At 41.8% G+C, this 19447-nt stretch overlaps 1 protein-coding gene across 1 annotated transcript; it reads left to right on the plus strand.

The window, feature by feature from the left end:
* Window positions 1-2942: 2942 nt before the first annotated feature.
* lrig1 (leucine-rich repeats and immunoglobulin-like domains 1) lies at window positions 2943-17062 on the plus strand (the record flags this gene model as incomplete). Its single annotated transcript, XM_034212154.1, is given in 2 exon segments — window positions 2943-3954; window positions 16991-17062. Coding segments are annotated over 2 exon segments (275 nt in total), but the record flags the coding sequence as incomplete, so codon positions are not given.
* Between the last annotated feature and the right edge of the window lie 2385 nt (window positions 17063-19447).

The raw sequence follows: 19447 nt of genomic DNA on the forward strand, positions 1-19447 counted from the left end.
TCCACATACCGTATCTGTCGAAGGAACATCAAAACGCAGAAGGCAGCATACTCGGGATAGCTGACCTCCTGTCACGTGTAAGCTTGGACTGAAGATATGTAAAGGACACAGAAAGCCTGGAATAGAGAAAAGAAAATGCAATGGCAATTTAGTCTTATTATCAGTGGTGGAATGTTACCAAGAACATTTTCTCTCAAGTATTCTTCTTGGCCGGTTTTAGGGACTTGCACTTGAGTATTCTTTATGCCACTTTATACTTCCATCCAAAGTAAATATTATTATTTTTACTAGGATTTCTTGCATAAGAAATACAAGAGTTGTTCAAATATAATGTCCCTTATAAGTCAAACCAGCCAAAATATCATACAGAACATTAGACTATTAATCAACTAGACTTTTGAGAGATGATGAATTGCCATATATAAACATTTTACATGTGAAGTATTCTTTTTGGTTTTCTGGGTGTTTTTTTAATTTATTATTTCTGCATTGGGCAATTTAACTTTAAATACCTTTTGTTGATGATACTTACTTTTTCTTACAATGTCAATGCACAACATTTTATAGCAGTGGGGTATTGTAGTAAAGCTTCTTAACTTATTCCAATTATTATTTAAAGGCTGCATAATTAACTAACTTTATTATTAGGCAAACACTTCAAATTACACGTCATAGATAGTTATGAGGAAGATACTAATTTAAAGTCTATATGCTGAAACATTATGATGTATACATAATTATCCAACATGCCACATACAGACATATGCTCATTAGAAAAACTTTAAATAGTTATATTGTATCAAATCTTATCGTAACAAATATTTGTATCAAAGCAAGCCTGAGTCTTTTCTCAGTGGAGGAAAAAACTACTGTGCCATTTGTCAACTTTAGAAATGTTATGTATTTCTGACATTTATTGTTAAGTGCAGATTTGATATACAGACATTTGATGAAGTTATCCTAAGAGAGTATTCTATTTAAAGTCATTTTACACCTCCAAACTTTTCTAAAGTCTGAAACTAATAGGATTTCAGTGCAAACTTGTACATATTGCTTGTCCTCCACTCCTCAGTTTTCCATTATGAATCATGTTTTAACAGGGTCTCATTTCTCAGATATTTTCTTTGCTTCTATAGCTGCAGGGCCTCACCTGCAGGCTACTGTGCTCACTCACACATGCATGATGCAATGTGAAACCTTCGCCTATTCACTGGAAAAAAGGAACGAGGAACTGTGCAAAGCGCCTGCAGTGCTGCAGGTGTGAATATCTGTGTCCTCGCTACCGTGATTAATAGCAATGAAATGTGGGGCTTCTCCAAACACAGAGCTATCACAATATCTCTGACAAAGTCAATCAATACAGTCTGTCGGTGCCAGGAAAAAAATATGAAGAGAAAAAAAGTGTTCATGGGGCCAGGAGTCTGATTTATCACAGATGTGCATTTCTGAGACAAACGGGCGAACATGACTTCAACATTTGGGAAGAATTTTGCGCTATCATGTGGCCATAGGGCATGATCTCAACTGGCAGAGAGGTCAGTGTGGATGCATGAAACACACAGGCATGCATGCGTGGGTGTGACTGCACACAAGTGTACACACCTATAGTTAGCACACAATCATGTGATGCTCTGACACACCTGCACAAAACATCATTTGCTCAATAATCACATCTGGTGACAGATGTAACAATCCGAGTAAAACAGCACATTTACTCAAGTACTCGAGGTAACAACAATTTTAGGTTACTTTACTTAAGTCTTATTATGCCAATATGCTAGTTATATTGTACTTGTTATTCCACTACATTCATTTGACAGCTGGAGTTATGTTGCAGATTAAGATTATCAAGACACTATTTAAGAAACTATTACATTATTATGTATTCATATTTGCCAATTTAAGATACTTATCAATACAAAACAGTTATAGTCAGGTATAAATATAAGTTTTATTTATTTCTGAAATATTAATTTTACTTTTGGGACTTTAAGTATATATTTTATTGTAATACATATGCACTTGGTAGGTTAAATATGCTTTGCATGGAACAAAATGTACTTGCAAATGAGTAATTGTTGTCACATACAAGTAAAAACACTGTTTTCCACACATAAAGATATGTCTTCAATTGGTTACACTCAACTTACTTAAACAAATGTTTGCCTTTTCCTTATTTATATAGTATAAGTATAATATTCAACTGTAATTTTATCTTGTTTGATCAAACATTTGGAGTTGTTATTCGTTTAGGCTTACATCAAGGAGGATGCAAAGTAGTTGCAACCTTTTTGAGATGAACCTAGCGCTTCTGACCATATCAATTCTGTGAATGAAAAGTGAACTATTCCTTCAGAATGAGCAGTTGTTGGGCACATCAAATGCATCAGTTGTTACAGTTGCTACACTCAACAGTGGATTGTTGACAGAGCTATTAAGTATGTTTACAATCATTTTGCAAAGGCACACCTATTAAAACATTATTCGTAAATGCAATGTTAATAAAAGTGTGGGTATAATTAGGCCAACTAATTGTTGGCATTCTTCTTCAAATGCCCTGTGTGAAGCGTGGAGGAAAAGCTGTTTATTACTTCCTCTCTCTTTTTTCTTTTACATGAAAATCTTGATTTAAGTCTTACACTTTAAATGGAATTATTATGGCATTCAAACCAATTATGTTATTATGGCTTGTTATAATGCGATTACAGAGCCTGATCCCGGTGATTGTCTCTTTAAGAAGCAGTGAGAGTGAGAGGAGGTGGCGGTGCGGTTTCACACCCCGGGGTGGGAAACATGGGCGGGGCCAACCACCGCTGACTGAAAGCCGTTCAAAGGCTCTCCTACTCGAAGAACCCATATCGACCAATGAGGTGAGGGCTTGACCCGCCCAGCAAACCACAACAGCCAATCACTGCGAGCCAGGGGAGGACCCTGGAATCGCTGTTGTGCATCCAACGTGGGACTACGGAACGATCTCCCAGGGAAAAAAAGGAAAAGTAACTCAAGAAAGGAAAAAACTCATGGTGGTGCTACACGTTCGTAAGGAGGGGGCACTCTATATTGCTATTAATCGGATCGTGGAGATTTTGTGACCGCAGACTGCACCTGATAAGCTGTCGGCTGAGTTCTTCTGGATCGGACTGTGTGTGTTTCAAAGTTGGATTTATTCAGCTAACAGCGGCGAAGTGCTGGGTAGATATGGACGATCTGCAGCGCTCGGCTTGAGAGACCAACGCTGGAGTTTTCGGCACTACATTTACATTTACAACTTTGTAGTGGACGTGTTGTAACGCCGTGAGAAGTCAACGTGTAACCGGTTTGCTAAATTTCAAACTCGCTGCTGCTCTATTGATCAACAGTTACTGTGTCCTTTAACACTTTGCTGTTGCATGTTTTAACAACATGTCACCAAAAGCAGTAGTTAAACGACTTTCATGAACACTGTTTTTTAACTTAATGTGACTTAAGGACGACTTCTACTTTTGCTAGTTCTGTGAATCACCTTTGATTTTTTTAGCCCGCGTCGGACACCAGAGGAGAAAGTTGGACTGGGAACTTGTGTCCTAAATGACTTATTACTGGGATGGAAAACGTACTACCGCACTGCAGTTGTTTCTCCTAGCCCACGTAGCACAAGAAGACAATTAATGTGCTCTAAAAGTCTCCCAGTTTTTCCGAAGAGACATTAATATTGAAGTTTGTGGGTGCGAGGAGAGATCTCAACGGCCGCGCTATTAAAACTGGATACAAAATGGCGGCGTCCCTGGGACGATTTGGATATGTTTCTCGATGTGTTTTTTATTTAATTTTGTCGGTCGAACTGTTTATCAGTTATGGATTGAGTTCAGACTTGCCGTGTGCCCAGAACTGTACCTGCGACGGAGATGCAGTGGACTGTAGTAACCTGGAGCTGACAGCTACGCCTCTGGACCTTCCTGTCCGGACTGTTTCCTTGTAAGTAAAGCGCTTACTTTGACCTAGCCTATTTATTGACTGGCCCATAAGTGGGTAACAATGTTTATAACGAAACAAAAAGTGCGTAATAACATAGAAAACGTAACCACAAAGGTATACGTACGAGACAGGTTTCGATACGGTTTCCTCTGAAGGAATCCTGTATGAGAAGATGTGGTTAGGATTTGCATAATTGACTATCAAGTGTTGCAGGGTGAGAAGAGCCAGTTGTCATGTGTATTCCTTCTTCATAACAGTAACTTTGAGTAAGTTTTTAGGTGTAACATTTAAGTTTTTCAAATGTTCCTGGTGGGACCTCCTTTTACCCCATTATAGCCCCTCGGAGGTCCCTGCACCCCTCTCTGGAAACTAATGGAACAACAAACCACAAGCCATGTTTGCACACACAGCTCTGACCCATCACGTTGTAACTTGATAACAAATTGTTTATGCAATGCATGAATTAAGTTAGCACCTATTCTTTCATAACAAGACAACAGGCAAACTGGTTTCTTTATGTGTTTGACTGTAGGCCAAATGTACCTTTCAGTATCCGTTTTCTTTAATTTAATTTAGTTTAATTAATTAAGTATTCTCATGTATTGTAACAGGTGTAATGATAGCTGCAGAAAGTGGAACAAACATACACAAAATAGACCACTGTGTTTGTGGACATTATTTATTTTGTAGGTTAAATGCCTTGCTCAAGGGCACATTGACATTTTGTGGCACATCTGTGTATTGTGTCTTGAACTTATCCTGTTGGTTTGAACGTTATTTTTAAACTATTCTTTAAAAAATCAGTTTCAAATTCGTAGTATAATAGTGTCTTTGAATAAAAATGGGATTATATTGCAGAAATATTGCAGTTAGGAGACATTACAAGATGTGCGCTTTTTGTATCTATCCAAACGTGTATTTGCATTTCCAATGTTCGAATGAACAAACAGTCCCCTCAGGCTGAGTAAACAAAATCAGCAACACATGTCATAACGGCTAAGCCTCTTCTTTGCGACAATTGATTTTCAGAAATACACAGCTCTCTGTCCTCCTAATCAACAATTTGTCTCACCTCTGTACATTGACATTTGTGAATCCTCTGTGACAATCGGGCATCTTGTTGCAGAATCATCAGCATCTGTTTGTGTGTGTTTCTTCTGGGAACGTGGGGTTAAAGACCAGAGACCCAAAGACTTCTCTGGCTCCCAGGTTCCTGTGTTAGGCAGTTTATCTTCCCCTGGGAAGTAAGGAATGCAACTTTAAAAAAGTCCTTTAAAAACATGAATAACGGCACTTGTGCCCGGGTAGCCTCATTGCCCTGAAGCACCACTTAGCCAAGTTCAAGTGTAGACGCTGTTTATCATGCAAGTACGTAGACACACACTGCTCCTCCTGTTCTCCTGGACAAAGGACAACTACTATTGGACAAATGTCCCGTGTGAAACAGCTGCATGAAACCTCAAAAACGCGAGTCTACTTCTGTTATCTCATCCAAACCTTATCGGTCAAGATTTAAGGACCCGCAATCTTGTTGTTTTCAAAGGGAATGGCTTTATGGCTTTGAATTATCTTTTTAAAACACCTAGGTTGAATATTTCCACACTGCTTGAGATAGTCATGTAACGCTGGGAGGTGACTCAAAGGGAACCAGCTCAGTTCCTTCAGGCTCTGTAAACGAGCCAGATTAGCAGATGATTACTACACACAAAGAGACAAGTATGAACAATTTCACTTGTGGCCCGGTGTGATCCCATTATAAGGTACCATTCGTAGAGTCCTGTCCACTTGAGTGGCTAACATGTCTTTTTGAAAGTTATTTCAGTTTCTGAGTGCTGCCTGTGCAAAACAACGTGTGTAGGTAGGTGCTGCTTGTGAGTGTAAGTTATTCTCATACAAGAGGGGAACTAGTACTGTTGAAAGTTAAAGTTGATATAGTAAGTGCTAAGTGCTGAGTGCAATAATAATAGCTTATCGTGTCAATGGAGCTCACTGAGTGTCCGTTTGCCAAATGCCTTGTTCTAAAACAAAGTGTGTTTGTGCAGATCTACCTTCAGGCATCTGAGCCAAGCTAAATCAGTGTGAAATCAACTATCTCTGTTATGTTTACCCCAGGGAGGGAGCAGCAGCAGCAGTAGTGGGAGGGAGGACAGTATTGGGGACAGAAAACACATGTCACCTAGGTTGACTTCAACAAGTAGCTAAAACACCTATGACTGCATTTATTAATAAAAAACAAACCCCCCAAAAATGAATTTGACAAGCATGTGTGCATGTTCCACATCCTCTCTGTTTGCAGTAGTTCAAGCAGAGAGGATAAACCCAGCTTAAAATGAATGGAGATTTCCCACCCTTTTGTGTGGGTGGAGAAGGATTGCGCTGTCATGTATTTGCTGCAATTATCTTTATACAGGCTCTTGCATTGGGATAACAGTAATGAACACAGCAGTGGTACCTCAGGACCTGCATTTGTACTGCAGCTTACAGAGGGAAATAGTTCTTAAGGAGAGTCATCATATGTCAGGATGTGGGAGTTTTGTGCAGGTGTGGAATAATATTGCTCACTGACAAATGTATTTATAGCTTTAAGCGCACATTTTACAGCTAGAAAGAAGTAGCCTTTAATGCCCCTACAAGTGTAGGGGCATTAATTGCATTATTGTTTAATGCCCTTGTTTTATGTTGAAACTTGTTGTGTGCCGTGTTGGTCAGGACTCCCTGGAAGAAGAGATCTTGTATCTCAATGGGACATTCCTGGATAAATAAAGGATAAATAAAAATAAAAGTGACACTTCTATGCGTTTGTTTCCTGCCTTAAGTTTGTGTAATGTTCTTAAAAATCTGCATCTTTAAAAGACGAATGCACTGTATTTAAGTCACTCCAAGTACCAGGGGAGTTAGGCAGCTAGGGGGTAGATCTTCAAAATGTATCCATTAGTAGATATCCTTAAAGTCCAGAGGATGTTAAAAAGTGAATATAGTGATATAGAGGCAAATCCTGAAAAAACAGACTGAGATAAGATGGATAAGGGTTAGTTGGGAAAAAGTGTGATTGACTACGTTTGGTAAAAACAATTATTTACTGCAACACAGTAACGACTTATTGCAATAATAATGAGCTAATGATACATAGCAAGAAAATCATTTCTGTCCTTAGGCCTTTGCCTTTTTATGTATGTTTTTTTAAACATATCCGTTGCTGTTTTACAGCAGTGCTTCTAACATTTGTCAACCCGACCCCGTCTCAGATGTCTGTCTATTGTTTCTGATTGATGAATAGCCTAATAACATTCAAAGCAAGTTTGCTCTCACACAGTCACATATTCCCTCTCAGGAGTGGTGCCTTATCTTATTTGCAGCCAGAGTAATGTGTATAAAAAGCATTTTTACCCACAGAGCCACTGGCGTAATGGGGTTTTGCGAGTTAATAAAAGCATGAGCATTACTAATTCTGCTGGCTGAGATTGCTGTGGCTGGATAGAGATAAAGCAGATACTTGTCTGTTTGTTTTTCTGCCAGCGCCTCTACTTTCTCTCCTGGGACTGTACAATCCTTTTGTTATTTATTGTTAAAGAAAGGAGTTTGTCTTAATTGTCCTTTGTTGAAGTTGAAGTCCTTGCATTATTAACTTGCAGAAACTCTGTTGAAAAGCAATAGTCTGATCTTGAATGGTCCCCTTTGTAACCAAAGCATTTCCCAAGTGGTTTCCCAAGATTCCCAACATGCTGGCCATAATGCTTGGTGTACACCCAACGTTCTTCCGCGACTCGACCCCAAGTCGTAGCCTTAAACCTCACAGTGCAGTCTTATTGGTAAACACCACCCCCAGCAGTTGGTTTTGGCTTCTCCCCTCAGGAAATGGGTTTGTGTTGGCGGTTTCCTGACAGGGGCCGGGAGCTCCGCTTGCTGGTTGCGGATTGGTCGGCGTAGGGTGGGGCCACAGATCACCTGGCCTGTGGGCAATATGGGGCGAGGTAGGAGGATATTTTCCACCCACTGCATGGAAGTATTTTGTCAATGACACGGTCTGCGGCTGCGGCTGGTTCCTTCAGGCTGGTTCCTCTGGTGGGTGAAAGTCCTGTCGGTGGTCAGAAACCTCAACCACTGTCACACATGTTGTAACACACTGGGAACACCCAGAGGAAATGAAACATTACAGGACTGTCTGCTTGTATGTCACTATCAGACACAGCTCAAGTGAATTACCACCGCAGGATTGTGCTCCCCATTGGTACAGTGTTTCTATCTTGGCCAAGTACCCCCCCTAACCCTAACCGATTTTGTCAAGTCCATGAACTTCATAAATGCTTCTCTGCTTAAACAGGTGAACATTTCAGCAGTTGGGGGAGAGATGCAATACTTTGCAGGGCCGAGCCCATTGTGGTTTCTAGCACATTTCTCGCTACGCGGCCTTGTAATCTTGTGGTAATGGGAGTGATTATACTAAGTTTGTTTATTGTCATTGTTTCCTTAGCCCTTGTGGATAGATTAAAGTCAAACTCGAGAACTTGGAAGGGTTTAAGATGATATTATCATTGGCACAGATTTCAATCTGCTGCTCTTTAAGTTTTCTCTTCCTTATCAGGCTGTTCTGTGTTAAGCCGGACAGTAAAAGTACCATGAGTGTCGAAATGGAAATTTAAAACAAACGGCAATCTATTTTTTGTTGTAATGGATACCTCTTTTAACCGACTGAGATGATTCATGCATAACATTAGCTGTGAACAAATTAAGTAGGACCAGCTAAGGTTGAGCCCTTACTCCAATAACAACTGATAAAGTCAGACTTTTACATGAAGACATGGAAGTGAGCTCATGGCCTCGCACTGGCTTTAATGACAATCAAACAGCTGCTGCCTCAAGTCATTCTCCAGGAATCTAGTCAGCAGAATAGATGGCCCTTTTGTGAAGACACTTTGGGGCGCCAAGTTTTTTTTTCCCCTTCCACCTTTCCCTCTCCCCCAAAGTCGGTGTCTACAAAGTGGGCTTGATCGATGAATCATCTGTGAATTTTGTACATCTGGTAAGAGTTTGGAAATCTGGAGAAGATGTTAGGGAGGAAAAAAAAGCGTGACTTGGACGGAGAGGGAGAGGGTCTGCGCAAGTGAAGCAGCTTCTCCCCAGTCCTCCGAGAAGCGAGCAGGGTTATTTTCGACCTCTCCTCCATATTAGTCTCTGTACTTTCTGATTCTGTAGAAATTAGACCTCCACTGTCTAGACACCCACATGTTCACATATATTTGAAGTCCATTATTTAAACCCTTTTTTTCATCCTTGAGTGTAATTTTTGGACAATGGCTCCATGGAAAAGTTGACTAATCATACCGTTCTTTGCTTTGCTTTGAAGTCGGGAGCGTAGGGTCAACTGCCTGCACAATACTAAAACAATACACTGAAGAGACGTGCCGTATTTATGTTGTTCTTTCAGATGAATTGGGGACGCCCATTGCCTTTTTACTCATGATGGAGTAATGTGGCGCTGTTTGTAACAAACCACTGTAATCCAGTGTTAAACTCGAGACAACAATAGTGTTATTGGCCTCTCATGAGGAGGGTCCAAGCTGGCGTCGTCGGGCACGGTGCCTCGGGGGCTACTGCAGACCCTTTTCCCAACCTTCTCCCTGTTTGTTTGGAGGGCCCCGCTCCATCCCTGTGCGTCAGCCCATAAGCAGCAGCGTGAAGAATGGTCCGTGCACATGGCCCCAAGATGTAACCCGCCTTCCTGCTTTGGAAAACTTCAGCAACAGAGTCACGCTCCCCCTAGCCTCACTGATTTCAAAGGCTGGTGAAACTCCTTTGTGGAGTTGTGTGTGTGTGTGTGTGTGTGTGTGTGGGCGTTCGGAATCTGTAATGCAAATGGTGAAATATCCCATCAGCGCTACACTCCTCTGGTCTTGCACCTAAGATCCCCCTCATCCTTGAAAGATCATGCCCTTCACTCAGATTTTAGCTCCTCGCATTTATCATCACAATTATGACTGAAATGTTGTTTTTGTCGGCTCATGCTTTTATCCTTGTCAAAGTCGATAAGATATTGTTCTGCCTGTTTCCTTCCTCTGTTTGACTGCTGTGTAAAATGGAGTCCTGGAGCTGGCTTTGTGTACACTCTCACTGCAGTTACCCGGCTATAAACTGGCCCTTAATGACAGGAAGAGTGTTGTGTGTGTGTCTGTGTGTCTGTGTGTCTGGCCTTCCGACACTGAGGTTATTATTTGACTAGTTTTTACGATGCTTTGAAATCGACCACATTAAAGGGCCTTTGTCTCCCGGCTGGACTACAGAAGGCTCATCACTGACATCACTTCACACTTTGAGCGAGCAAAGTTCACGCTGCATTTGTCTATGATAGTGAAGGGGGAGATAATGATGATGTATCTCTGTGTGTGTGCAAGTCCCTGCGCTCGTTCTCCCTCCCCACATCTCCCCTCTCCCACACACACAGTGCTGACTTACAAGAGTAGTGTAATATGCCATGACATCACTCCTGCACTCCCAGATTTCCTCTACTCCCACAGCAGCCGTAACAGAGCTATTTTTTAAAGGCTTTTAATGAGTTTTATATGTCAGATCAGCGACATGGTCCAACAATGACGGTCTACTGCAGGCGCTGAGCCCTCTTTTTCTTCCTCAGACTCTTCGCTTAGTCAGGCAGCCTTGTTTTATGAGTCGTCTTTTGAAGACTTATTTCCAAGATTGAAGCTAACTTTTTAGATTGCTTACGTATCTTTCCCAGAGTTGGCTGACTATCAGATGATCTAGCAACTATTTTTGTTGAGGCTTATAAAAGCAAGATAAAAAGAGTTATTAGGGTCACAAATGGGGCTGTTAGCTGGTGAAAACCTATAAAAAGAATCATGCAGAAGCACCACTTTCAATGTGGTTGTATTTACCAGGGATGTGTTCATAAGTTTCTTGGAAACAAAGCACTTAAAGTCACACAAAAACCACTGATCCGCTACATAAATCAAAGTCGACTAATCCTCATTTTGGTCTGAATTGATTTAAAAGATGTTTTCTTGATTACTCATTGAGCTCTAATCACAAGTAGCAATTGTTAGACACTCAGAAAACCCAGAGTTCTGCATATTCACCAGAGAAAAAGGAAACAGGCAGTGCATGACATTAAGGATGTTGGGCCATCTAAGCTAATTTACAGATGGCCCTGAGCCCAATAGAGATTGCCCTGAAAAATGCGCGTGGACGAAATGACGCACGAAGGGTTTGGGGGGTCTTAGATGCTGTCTGGTGCATTCTCTAGACTGAATTATAAGATGAACCACCACAATATTATATTGTACAATTTCAATTTTATTCTTCATTTCACTTGATTGTTTGTTCTTGTTTGTGTTTGCTCGCTTGCATGCCCTGCATAGCTATAAGAAATACTTAAGTTGTTGGTCAAGACACTTTCCATCTGATGAAGGCAAATGCCTTCCCAGATGTAAAAAAGTAGAACACATTACATTCAGTTATAACTGCCAAAACAAACATTATTTACACTGTTATGGCCTCTGTTAAAACTGTTTGTAATGTTATCTACTGTAAGTTGGTCGAACGAATGCCTCCTCATCCGGAAGCTGACCGAGCAGCAGTCGAGAGGAGCCGAGCGCATCCGCGAAGCACACAAAATGGCGACGTCAGAGTTCCCGTTAGCCGGCAAATCGAAATCTCTTCGGTCAAAATGTCTGGTCAAAATAATTTCCCTTTAGCGCAATACCGCTTCAGTTGCGCCACTTATGTGACAGACAAGAAGAGTATGTGACAGACAAGAATAGTCAATTCTAATGTCTAACACGTAATGTGGAGAAAGAGATGTCCTGTATGGGTTGATTGTGCGTTGATCTGTTGGTAATGCCTCGGGGTTCCGGTGGGCATGTAAACAAATGCATAATGCTGCGCTATACTTTGCGGCCTCACCCGGTTGCACAGCGACGCTTATTGTTTAGATGTCTTTTAATAAGCAGGTAGTCATATCATTAGCTAGAACTAGCTGGATCTGATCGATATGGACATAAACGCGAGTGAAGTCTAATCTGACGGGAGAGAGAGATCAGCTGCTGCTGACGAGTCGACACGCAGCTCTGCATGATCACATGCAGCGGTGAGCGGACAAAACACACACTTCAGGTTAGAATATCACACGTAGCTATTTTAATTACCTCTCAAACTACCGTAACTAGTTATAGATATGTTTAGTTTTACTGTCGGGTCACTCATTACTGGATCCACGAGCTGCATGATACTGACATAATAGATTGCCCGATCGGGCAACCAGCAGGTGAGGCTTCATTGCCCGAGCTAAATACTAGATGGCCCCGGGCCATCGGCCAGTCATTAATGTCGAGCCCTGTAAACAGACCTCATACCGGAAATAAGCAAATGCTTGTTTTTTATTCTTGATGGACGAGTTCATCTTAAGAGTAGTTGATTATTTAACTGATTGGAACTAGTGGCACTGCTTCAGGGCAACAAGCGGTTGATTATTTGTTGTTTCTGATTTTTGCCTATTTGGGGTGTTCTTGTTTTGCAGCAATGCTATTTTCCTTCTTGATATTTAACAGTCTCTCACTGTTTGTGTTTATTGTTTGTACGGTGTGGGGAGGTGTTTGCGTTGTGGCGGGTGTTTTGAGTTGGAAGGTGGAAGTGTAACTGCACCTCTTTATCCCAGACCGGCCCTCTCGTTTCACGTTTCCAGCTCTGCCGACAGAAAGAGGTTATGCTGACCTTTGTGCTCACTGATGGCAAGCAGTTTGTTAAACACAGTTGAAGTGTTGGCTAGAGCTGTTTAGAACAGATGGTCCATGTTAAATGGGGCCTGTTTTTTATATTTGTGAATATTTTGCAAGTAGTTTTAACTTCAGAAATGTTGTCTTGGAGTGTACCGCCAGTACAACTATACGATGTTTCTCATGTTTTTCACAAAGTGATTAATGCCATTACTGCACATTTTCATTATTTGCTTTATTGTCCTTTTGAGTAAATACAAATGATTTAAAAAGAATGTACAAAATGCCCACCTGGCTTGGCACCAGTCAGAACGGCTTGACTTCAGTGGGAAAGTAAGCATTTGGCTCAACATGCGGCCTTGAATTATCACACACTTTCTTTGGTTAAGTACCTGGCAGAGAGATCTTTTGATTTAGATCCTGCTGACTAATCTCAAACAGTCCTGCCCATTTGTCTAAACTAGTTGTACCGTACAATGGAATGCTGCGTTTGAAGCTTTAAGTGAAACTGCTTTGTAGTGTTTGCCGTGATTAATCACAGCGACTGTTCGCATCTCTATATATCCTTTTTTCCCCCGGCTGGTTAAATAATATGACGTCAACCTGTGGAGGTCGCCGGTTTGTTCTCTCTGTGTGTTTGTTCCTGACAGTGTTGGTGTCTACATCTCTCAAAGTCCAAAACTCTAATGGTTTCAAGGCTTCTTCCAGAAACTGCATGATTGTAAGGTCACTTTCTGGAAAGCATTAACCACACTTAGCACTGGAGTCCTCCCCTCCTTCCACAGGAGTGAGGGGGGAAGGTAGAGGGAAATGGGTGTTATCACCATCGCTTCATACAGTAGGTGTTAAAAAGCTGTGAAATGTATCTAATCTGATAGGCAAGAAAATAAATCTGGCTGAGAGTGAGATGAAGGGGAAAAGTCTCCGTTGTGTAAACACCATCGGTGACTGAGAAAGAGGCACATGCATGCTTGCACACTCACACAAAGGGCCCGTTCTGTTTGTTGCCGTGGCCTTTAGCACCAGTACGGCAGGTTTGGCTCTCAAACGTGACTTGCCTTTCTTTCTTAGTCGTTCTGTTTTGCCCTGTTTTTTATTGTAAGTGTTGAGATTGAGGAGCTATAAATATGTGCATAGCCAATTTCCTCCACCTTAAAATGCTAAATAAAAAAACCCCTTTGGAGTCGGTGTCCCTGGATAAATCTTTTATACGCTTGTAACTCAAGGTTCACTGGGTAAAATATCTCAACCTGTTTTGTGCCAAAAGCAGGTTGATAAAAGCTACAGATTGCTCTTCCAGACGACACCGCTATACCAAGTTCATCTTGTCTGAGCCGTGTGTGTGAATTAATGTACCTCCAGGCAGAGGCGGCCCATTGGAAAGCTGTCATTTTTCACTTAGCTCCACCATAACGAGGTAATTGCCTCCTGTACAACGATTTATGGCGCATTTCCACTGCAGCGGGTAGCCCCGTTTAAGCGTCCTTAATCGTCCTCAAGTGGCCAGGCCAGTTTTTGGTGGCCTTTCCATTAGTGCTGTCAAAATATCGTCGACGACATATTTCCGCGTCGACGCGTCGCTACACACACGTGGGTCACCCAAAGCAACAAGCAGTTCGCAATCGCACTTCAAACACAATGGAGACTGAAACGGCTACCACCTCCTCCTCACAGGATTGCGCACGAAGCCCCCAAACGAAAACATCTCGCCCTAGGTCTTCAAAAGCATGGGAATATTTTAAAGTTAGTCCAAAACGCAAAGATATTTATATATTTATATCTCACTGAGACTGCTGCATAGCCTAGCAGAAGCAGCAGCTAGCTGTGGTGGCTACCATTAGCAGCTAGCATTTGCTCTCCGATTTTTTACATAAAATGGAATTATGGATTATAAATTCAATCATTTTTTTATACATAGACGTTAAAAACCTATGGATTAACCGATTCAGCCGCGTTTTTTCTCATTGTAATGTCATTGAACACGTCTTTTGATCAGATTGACAGCTACGGTGGTAAGACGATCTCCCTAGAAGCTCTGTGAAGGTACGTGTTGTGATGACTGTATTTGCTTCCCCTGTCGCGAGTCCGGATCACTCAGTGATGATACTATATACCTACATAATCTGTGGAGTCTCAGCTTTAATCGGATATCTTGTAAGTGCAGCTACGATAAGTAATAAGGGTACTTTTATCTTGAGTTCTGTGCCAATGTCCGTTAGCATTTTTCGCTCAGGGGTCATTTAGATGCTTCTTATGATACTTGTGTTTTGTTTTGGTAAACATGGTTTGTATCGTCAATTAACTGAGATTATTTCCGTTAATCTGGTATAACACATTAATAGGTTCTTAAATATTAAGATCCCCTGAGACACAGTATCGTGAAAACATTTTTTTTTACATTACGTTTTTTTTACATTACGTTTTTATGAAATGAACAACAGAAAAATAATCGTTCGATTAGTCGACTAATCGATCAAATAATCGCCCGATTAATCGTTTTCAAAATAATCGTTTCCCCCCAGCACTACTTTCCATATAGCGTAGCACCGGCTAGCGGGTACTTTTTCCCTCTTTTTTCCGGCCCCATAAAATCGTGGTTCTATCAGGCCAGGGCCAGGGCTGAACTAGTGACGTCAACACTCTCGACTGCTGATTCGTCAGAGAATCGTCACAAGATCGCGCGCAAGATCATCCCTAGCGTCGCATATATATATATATAACTATATCTATAGCTATATCTATATCTAGATATATCTATAGCTATATCTATAGCTATATCTATAGCTATATCTAGAAGTAAGCTTGCAGCATTTTTATACACAGCATTTTTGTAAACGGAGGAGCTACAAAAATGGCAACGTCAAAGAAAAGCACACACATATGTATATGTATGTATGGTTGGTTACTTAAATATTTCAGGATGTCCCATGTCGCAAAAATGACAGTTCTCTCTGACCAATCAGTGGTCTGCAGGGATCTAACTCAACTCTACAGTGTCTGCTTGCTTTGAACCTTATTAGAGGTGGTACCTAAAAAAGTATCATGTATTATCCCGGCTTTTGCTAATATAAATCCAGTAAAAGATAGGTTGCGTGGAGCTGGTAAATCCAGCAACACACATGCTCAGCTCCCTGTCAGGCCAATGCCTGCAGGCTAGACACATGCTCTGCTATTATCTCCTCACCCCCCCCCCCCCACACACCACACACACACACACACACACAGGCAGGGAGGAAGATTTGCGGAGCGAGGCTGTCATTATCTGCAATCAAACACAGAAGACAAGAAAGGGAAATCTGTCAAGTGGGGTGGAGATTGAGATTGATGGGCATAAACAGTATTACATCGTTTACAGTCCTTTGCTTTGGTTCTGACCCAGCCTCCTCACATTTACTTCCATAATATCCATGCCGACTTCCTCTTAAATGAAGAATTAATGACATGAAGTAACAGGGTTCAGCCCCTAAACCCTCTGCGGTCTTTTAGTGGGACAAGAGGATGAGGAATGTGTTGCATCAGGTAAAAGTGTCCCCAGTGTCTGGGAACAAGCAGCCAACTCTCAGCAGGCCTGTGAAGCATTCCTGGGCCGTCTCTCACGTCTGGACAGAGGGATGGAGGGGCGGGGAGGCGAGCGGCTCGGAGCTGTGGGCTCCCTTTGTCTCATCTGGCCTAACCCCAATGCACAGGCAGCACTCTCACTGCAGCCGTCTCTCTGCCAACTGACCAGCCGCATGCCAGCCGGGCAGGAGGTGTGTGACACAGATAGCACTTGTTTGTGCGTGAAGTACATTTGATTCATGTGCCGTGGGAAGCTCAATCCAAAATGCAGTGTTCGGTTGGTTCACCCCCTCCTCCCCACTCTGACGGTGGTAACGCTATATCACCGGACAAGTCGCTCGGTGATAAGCCTCCGTACAAGTCAAGTGCCAGCGATTAAATACACTGTTTGCCTAAAGTGCAAATTGACTAATGCAGATGAATGGCCTGCGGGTGATGTTTGGAAAGTGAGCCAGGAGAGAGAGACAATCTGTATCGACAGTATTGATCCGGCCCTCCTAGAAGGCCAGCCCACTGGATGTACTGCAGTGTTTTCAGACATACTTAATACGGACGTATGAGGCTGTTTGTCAAATGGGAGACATAATTGGTGTCATCGATCAGGATCTCTATTCAAACAAGTGAAAAATGGCAATGACAAATACAAAAACAGTTATGACAGATATTGTGCGTGTTTTTAAATGTCATCCTTGTCTGCGCTGAAGGACTTGAACCACATTTGTATTTACATTTCCTCTTGTCTTCTCTTTTTCCAGAAATCTTGGCCACAACAAGCTGACCTCCATTGATGTTGAAGCTTTTGACAACCTTCCCAACCTGAGAGAGCTGTAAGTAGTCACAGACAGAAGACATGGCCATGACATGGCCCTGTCTTTTTGTTTCTGTTGTGAGGGTTTGCTCTGAATGTGGCAATTTCTTTTAGCGTTTTTATCAATGACTTAATTCTGACAAACGGTTTGCACTCTACTTCCTAGTAACGTCCTCGTATGTATTTCCTTGAACTAAGTCCAATTGAGAATAAAGTGGTGGTTTTCTATATTAAGCCTCCGCTCCACCACCCGATACTGTGGCCAACGCTGGCCTTGTAAATATTTTATACGGTGAGGAGAGGGCTTGGCTTTGTGTCACTCAGCGCCAGTACACAAGACACATACACACACACGCACAGGCTAACTGGTGATACACACACTGGTGACATCTCTGGCAGGTCATACGCTCCTGGACATCTGTTTTACTCCCGTGTTATTTTGGTCTTTTAAAAGGATGACTTGCTCTGCGTCAGAAGTGACAAGTCGTGTGTTAGATATTTAATTCTAAAATCGATATTAAAGTTTTTGATTGAATCCATCTTCATGAAAAGTGTGGAATAGCACCAAGGACACTGTGTAATCTCAGCTATAATGCACATTTTCTATAGAAATGAAAACGTCACTAACATAGGTGTAGCTTAGCTTTAACCCAGGCTCTATGCTAGTGTCTGGATTTTGAGATGTAAAAAAAAATGACTACTTAATTCTTTTCTGCACTCTTCATTATTTAACTTTTTGAACTTTTGACTACTTGAAAATGCCTGTGAAGTCCTCTCACCTCATAACAACATATCATTCTTGTGTATGTCTTTATTTGTATTTGTTGTTCTCTAACCCACTGCTTTGTCCCTTTCAGGCGGCTGGACCACAATGAGCTCACGTCTATACCAGATTTAGGACAGGCTGCTTCCAAGATTGTATCTCTCTACCTGTAAGTACTTCCTTTACTGCTTCTGGTGCTAACAGTACCAGAATGATCTGGCTCTCTGTTTCTGTATTCTAAGGTCATTGGCCTCCTTGAAATGCTCCTGAAATAGTCTCTTTACGTGTATGGACGATGCATATGCCTTTGCAGAAGTTGGCTATGAATGTGACTGTACTACACTGATCTACATTGGAAATCTCTCCTCTTGGGCTCCGTTTGCGTAAATATTTAGCTCTGTCTTCAGCGATTAGTATGTGGTCAAGTAACTGACTGCTCTTGTTAGCTTGCCATGTGCTTGTGTCTACAGTGAGCAGTGCTGGCTGCTCCGAGTGTCAGCTCGTATATACTTCCAACTCGCTTGCTCCCGGTTGTGAAACTGTGCCTGTGGGGACTGCCTGCACTGGCATCTCACTCCAGATTTACTGCCTTATTTAGGTGGGGCGTGTGAGCGCTTGTGGATGTCACCAACGTCAAGTTGGTAGTTTATCAACAGTTTAGTTCTTACGCCGTTGAGGGAAAGTCATGCGGTAGTGTGAGGACTTTATTCAAGTTGCACTCTGGTTGACAGTAAATGCTACCTCTGAGGGAAATGCTCAAAAAGGTATCATGTTCCATTTTATGATTATGGTGATACTAGTTCATCACACTTTTTTAGTTGGATGATACATTTGAGATAATGAAATTATAATAACTGAGCTACTGCTACTTGAATGGGATTGTATTCATATAGCATCCGACCACTCAAAACACTTTTAAATGACATGCTAACCCTAACCCATTCACACACACGTTCATACATCGGCCTTACAGAGCAAGTAGGGGTTCAATATCTTCAAAATGCGGACTGGAAGAGCCAGGTACACGACCACTAATCCTCCAGTTGGTGGAAAACCTTCTCCGCCTCCTGACCCGCCCTAAATGGTTAACACCATACTTGCGCAAGGCAGACCTCATTATTCTTTCAACACTTTCATTTAAGTCATTAATGTTATCTCAGTAGCAACAGTTTGCTGTGTTGTTATGATGCTCAACAATGTCTAAAGGAATTGGAGGCCCACAAAACAAACACAGTCCAATGAACAGCTTACGAAGGTGACACCAAAATAGGCCTAAGATAAAAATTCAAAAGGCTTAAGCTGATAGGAAAGCTTATAACAATTCTTATGACAAGATAAATGGCGATGCTTCATGGTTTCTGATTACACACTTACACCCACACACACATTTGTATGATCTGTTGTGTTGACGGTTGTTTCCAGCGTGCCATAGCTTTTTCCATTTGTGTGACTAGGAAACATTCTAACATCTAACTCAACCTGAAACAAGAAAGTTAAACTCCCCTAAGCTAGCGCAGTGCTAACCGATAGCTTCACTTTGTGCATCTCTTCACACCTTGCTAGCATGCCGGCCCACTGCCTGGTGGTAAAGTGTGCAGCTGCTGGTTCCTGTAATGTTGCTCATAGTCATATCATTTTCAG

The sequence above is a fragment of the Gymnodraco acuticeps genome, unplaced genomic scaffold (assembly GCF_902827175.1).
Source record: "Gymnodraco acuticeps unplaced genomic scaffold, fGymAcu1.1, whole genome shotgun sequence".
NCBI classification, from domain to species: domain Eukaryota; kingdom Metazoa; phylum Chordata; class Actinopteri; order Perciformes; family Bathydraconidae; genus Gymnodraco; species Gymnodraco acuticeps.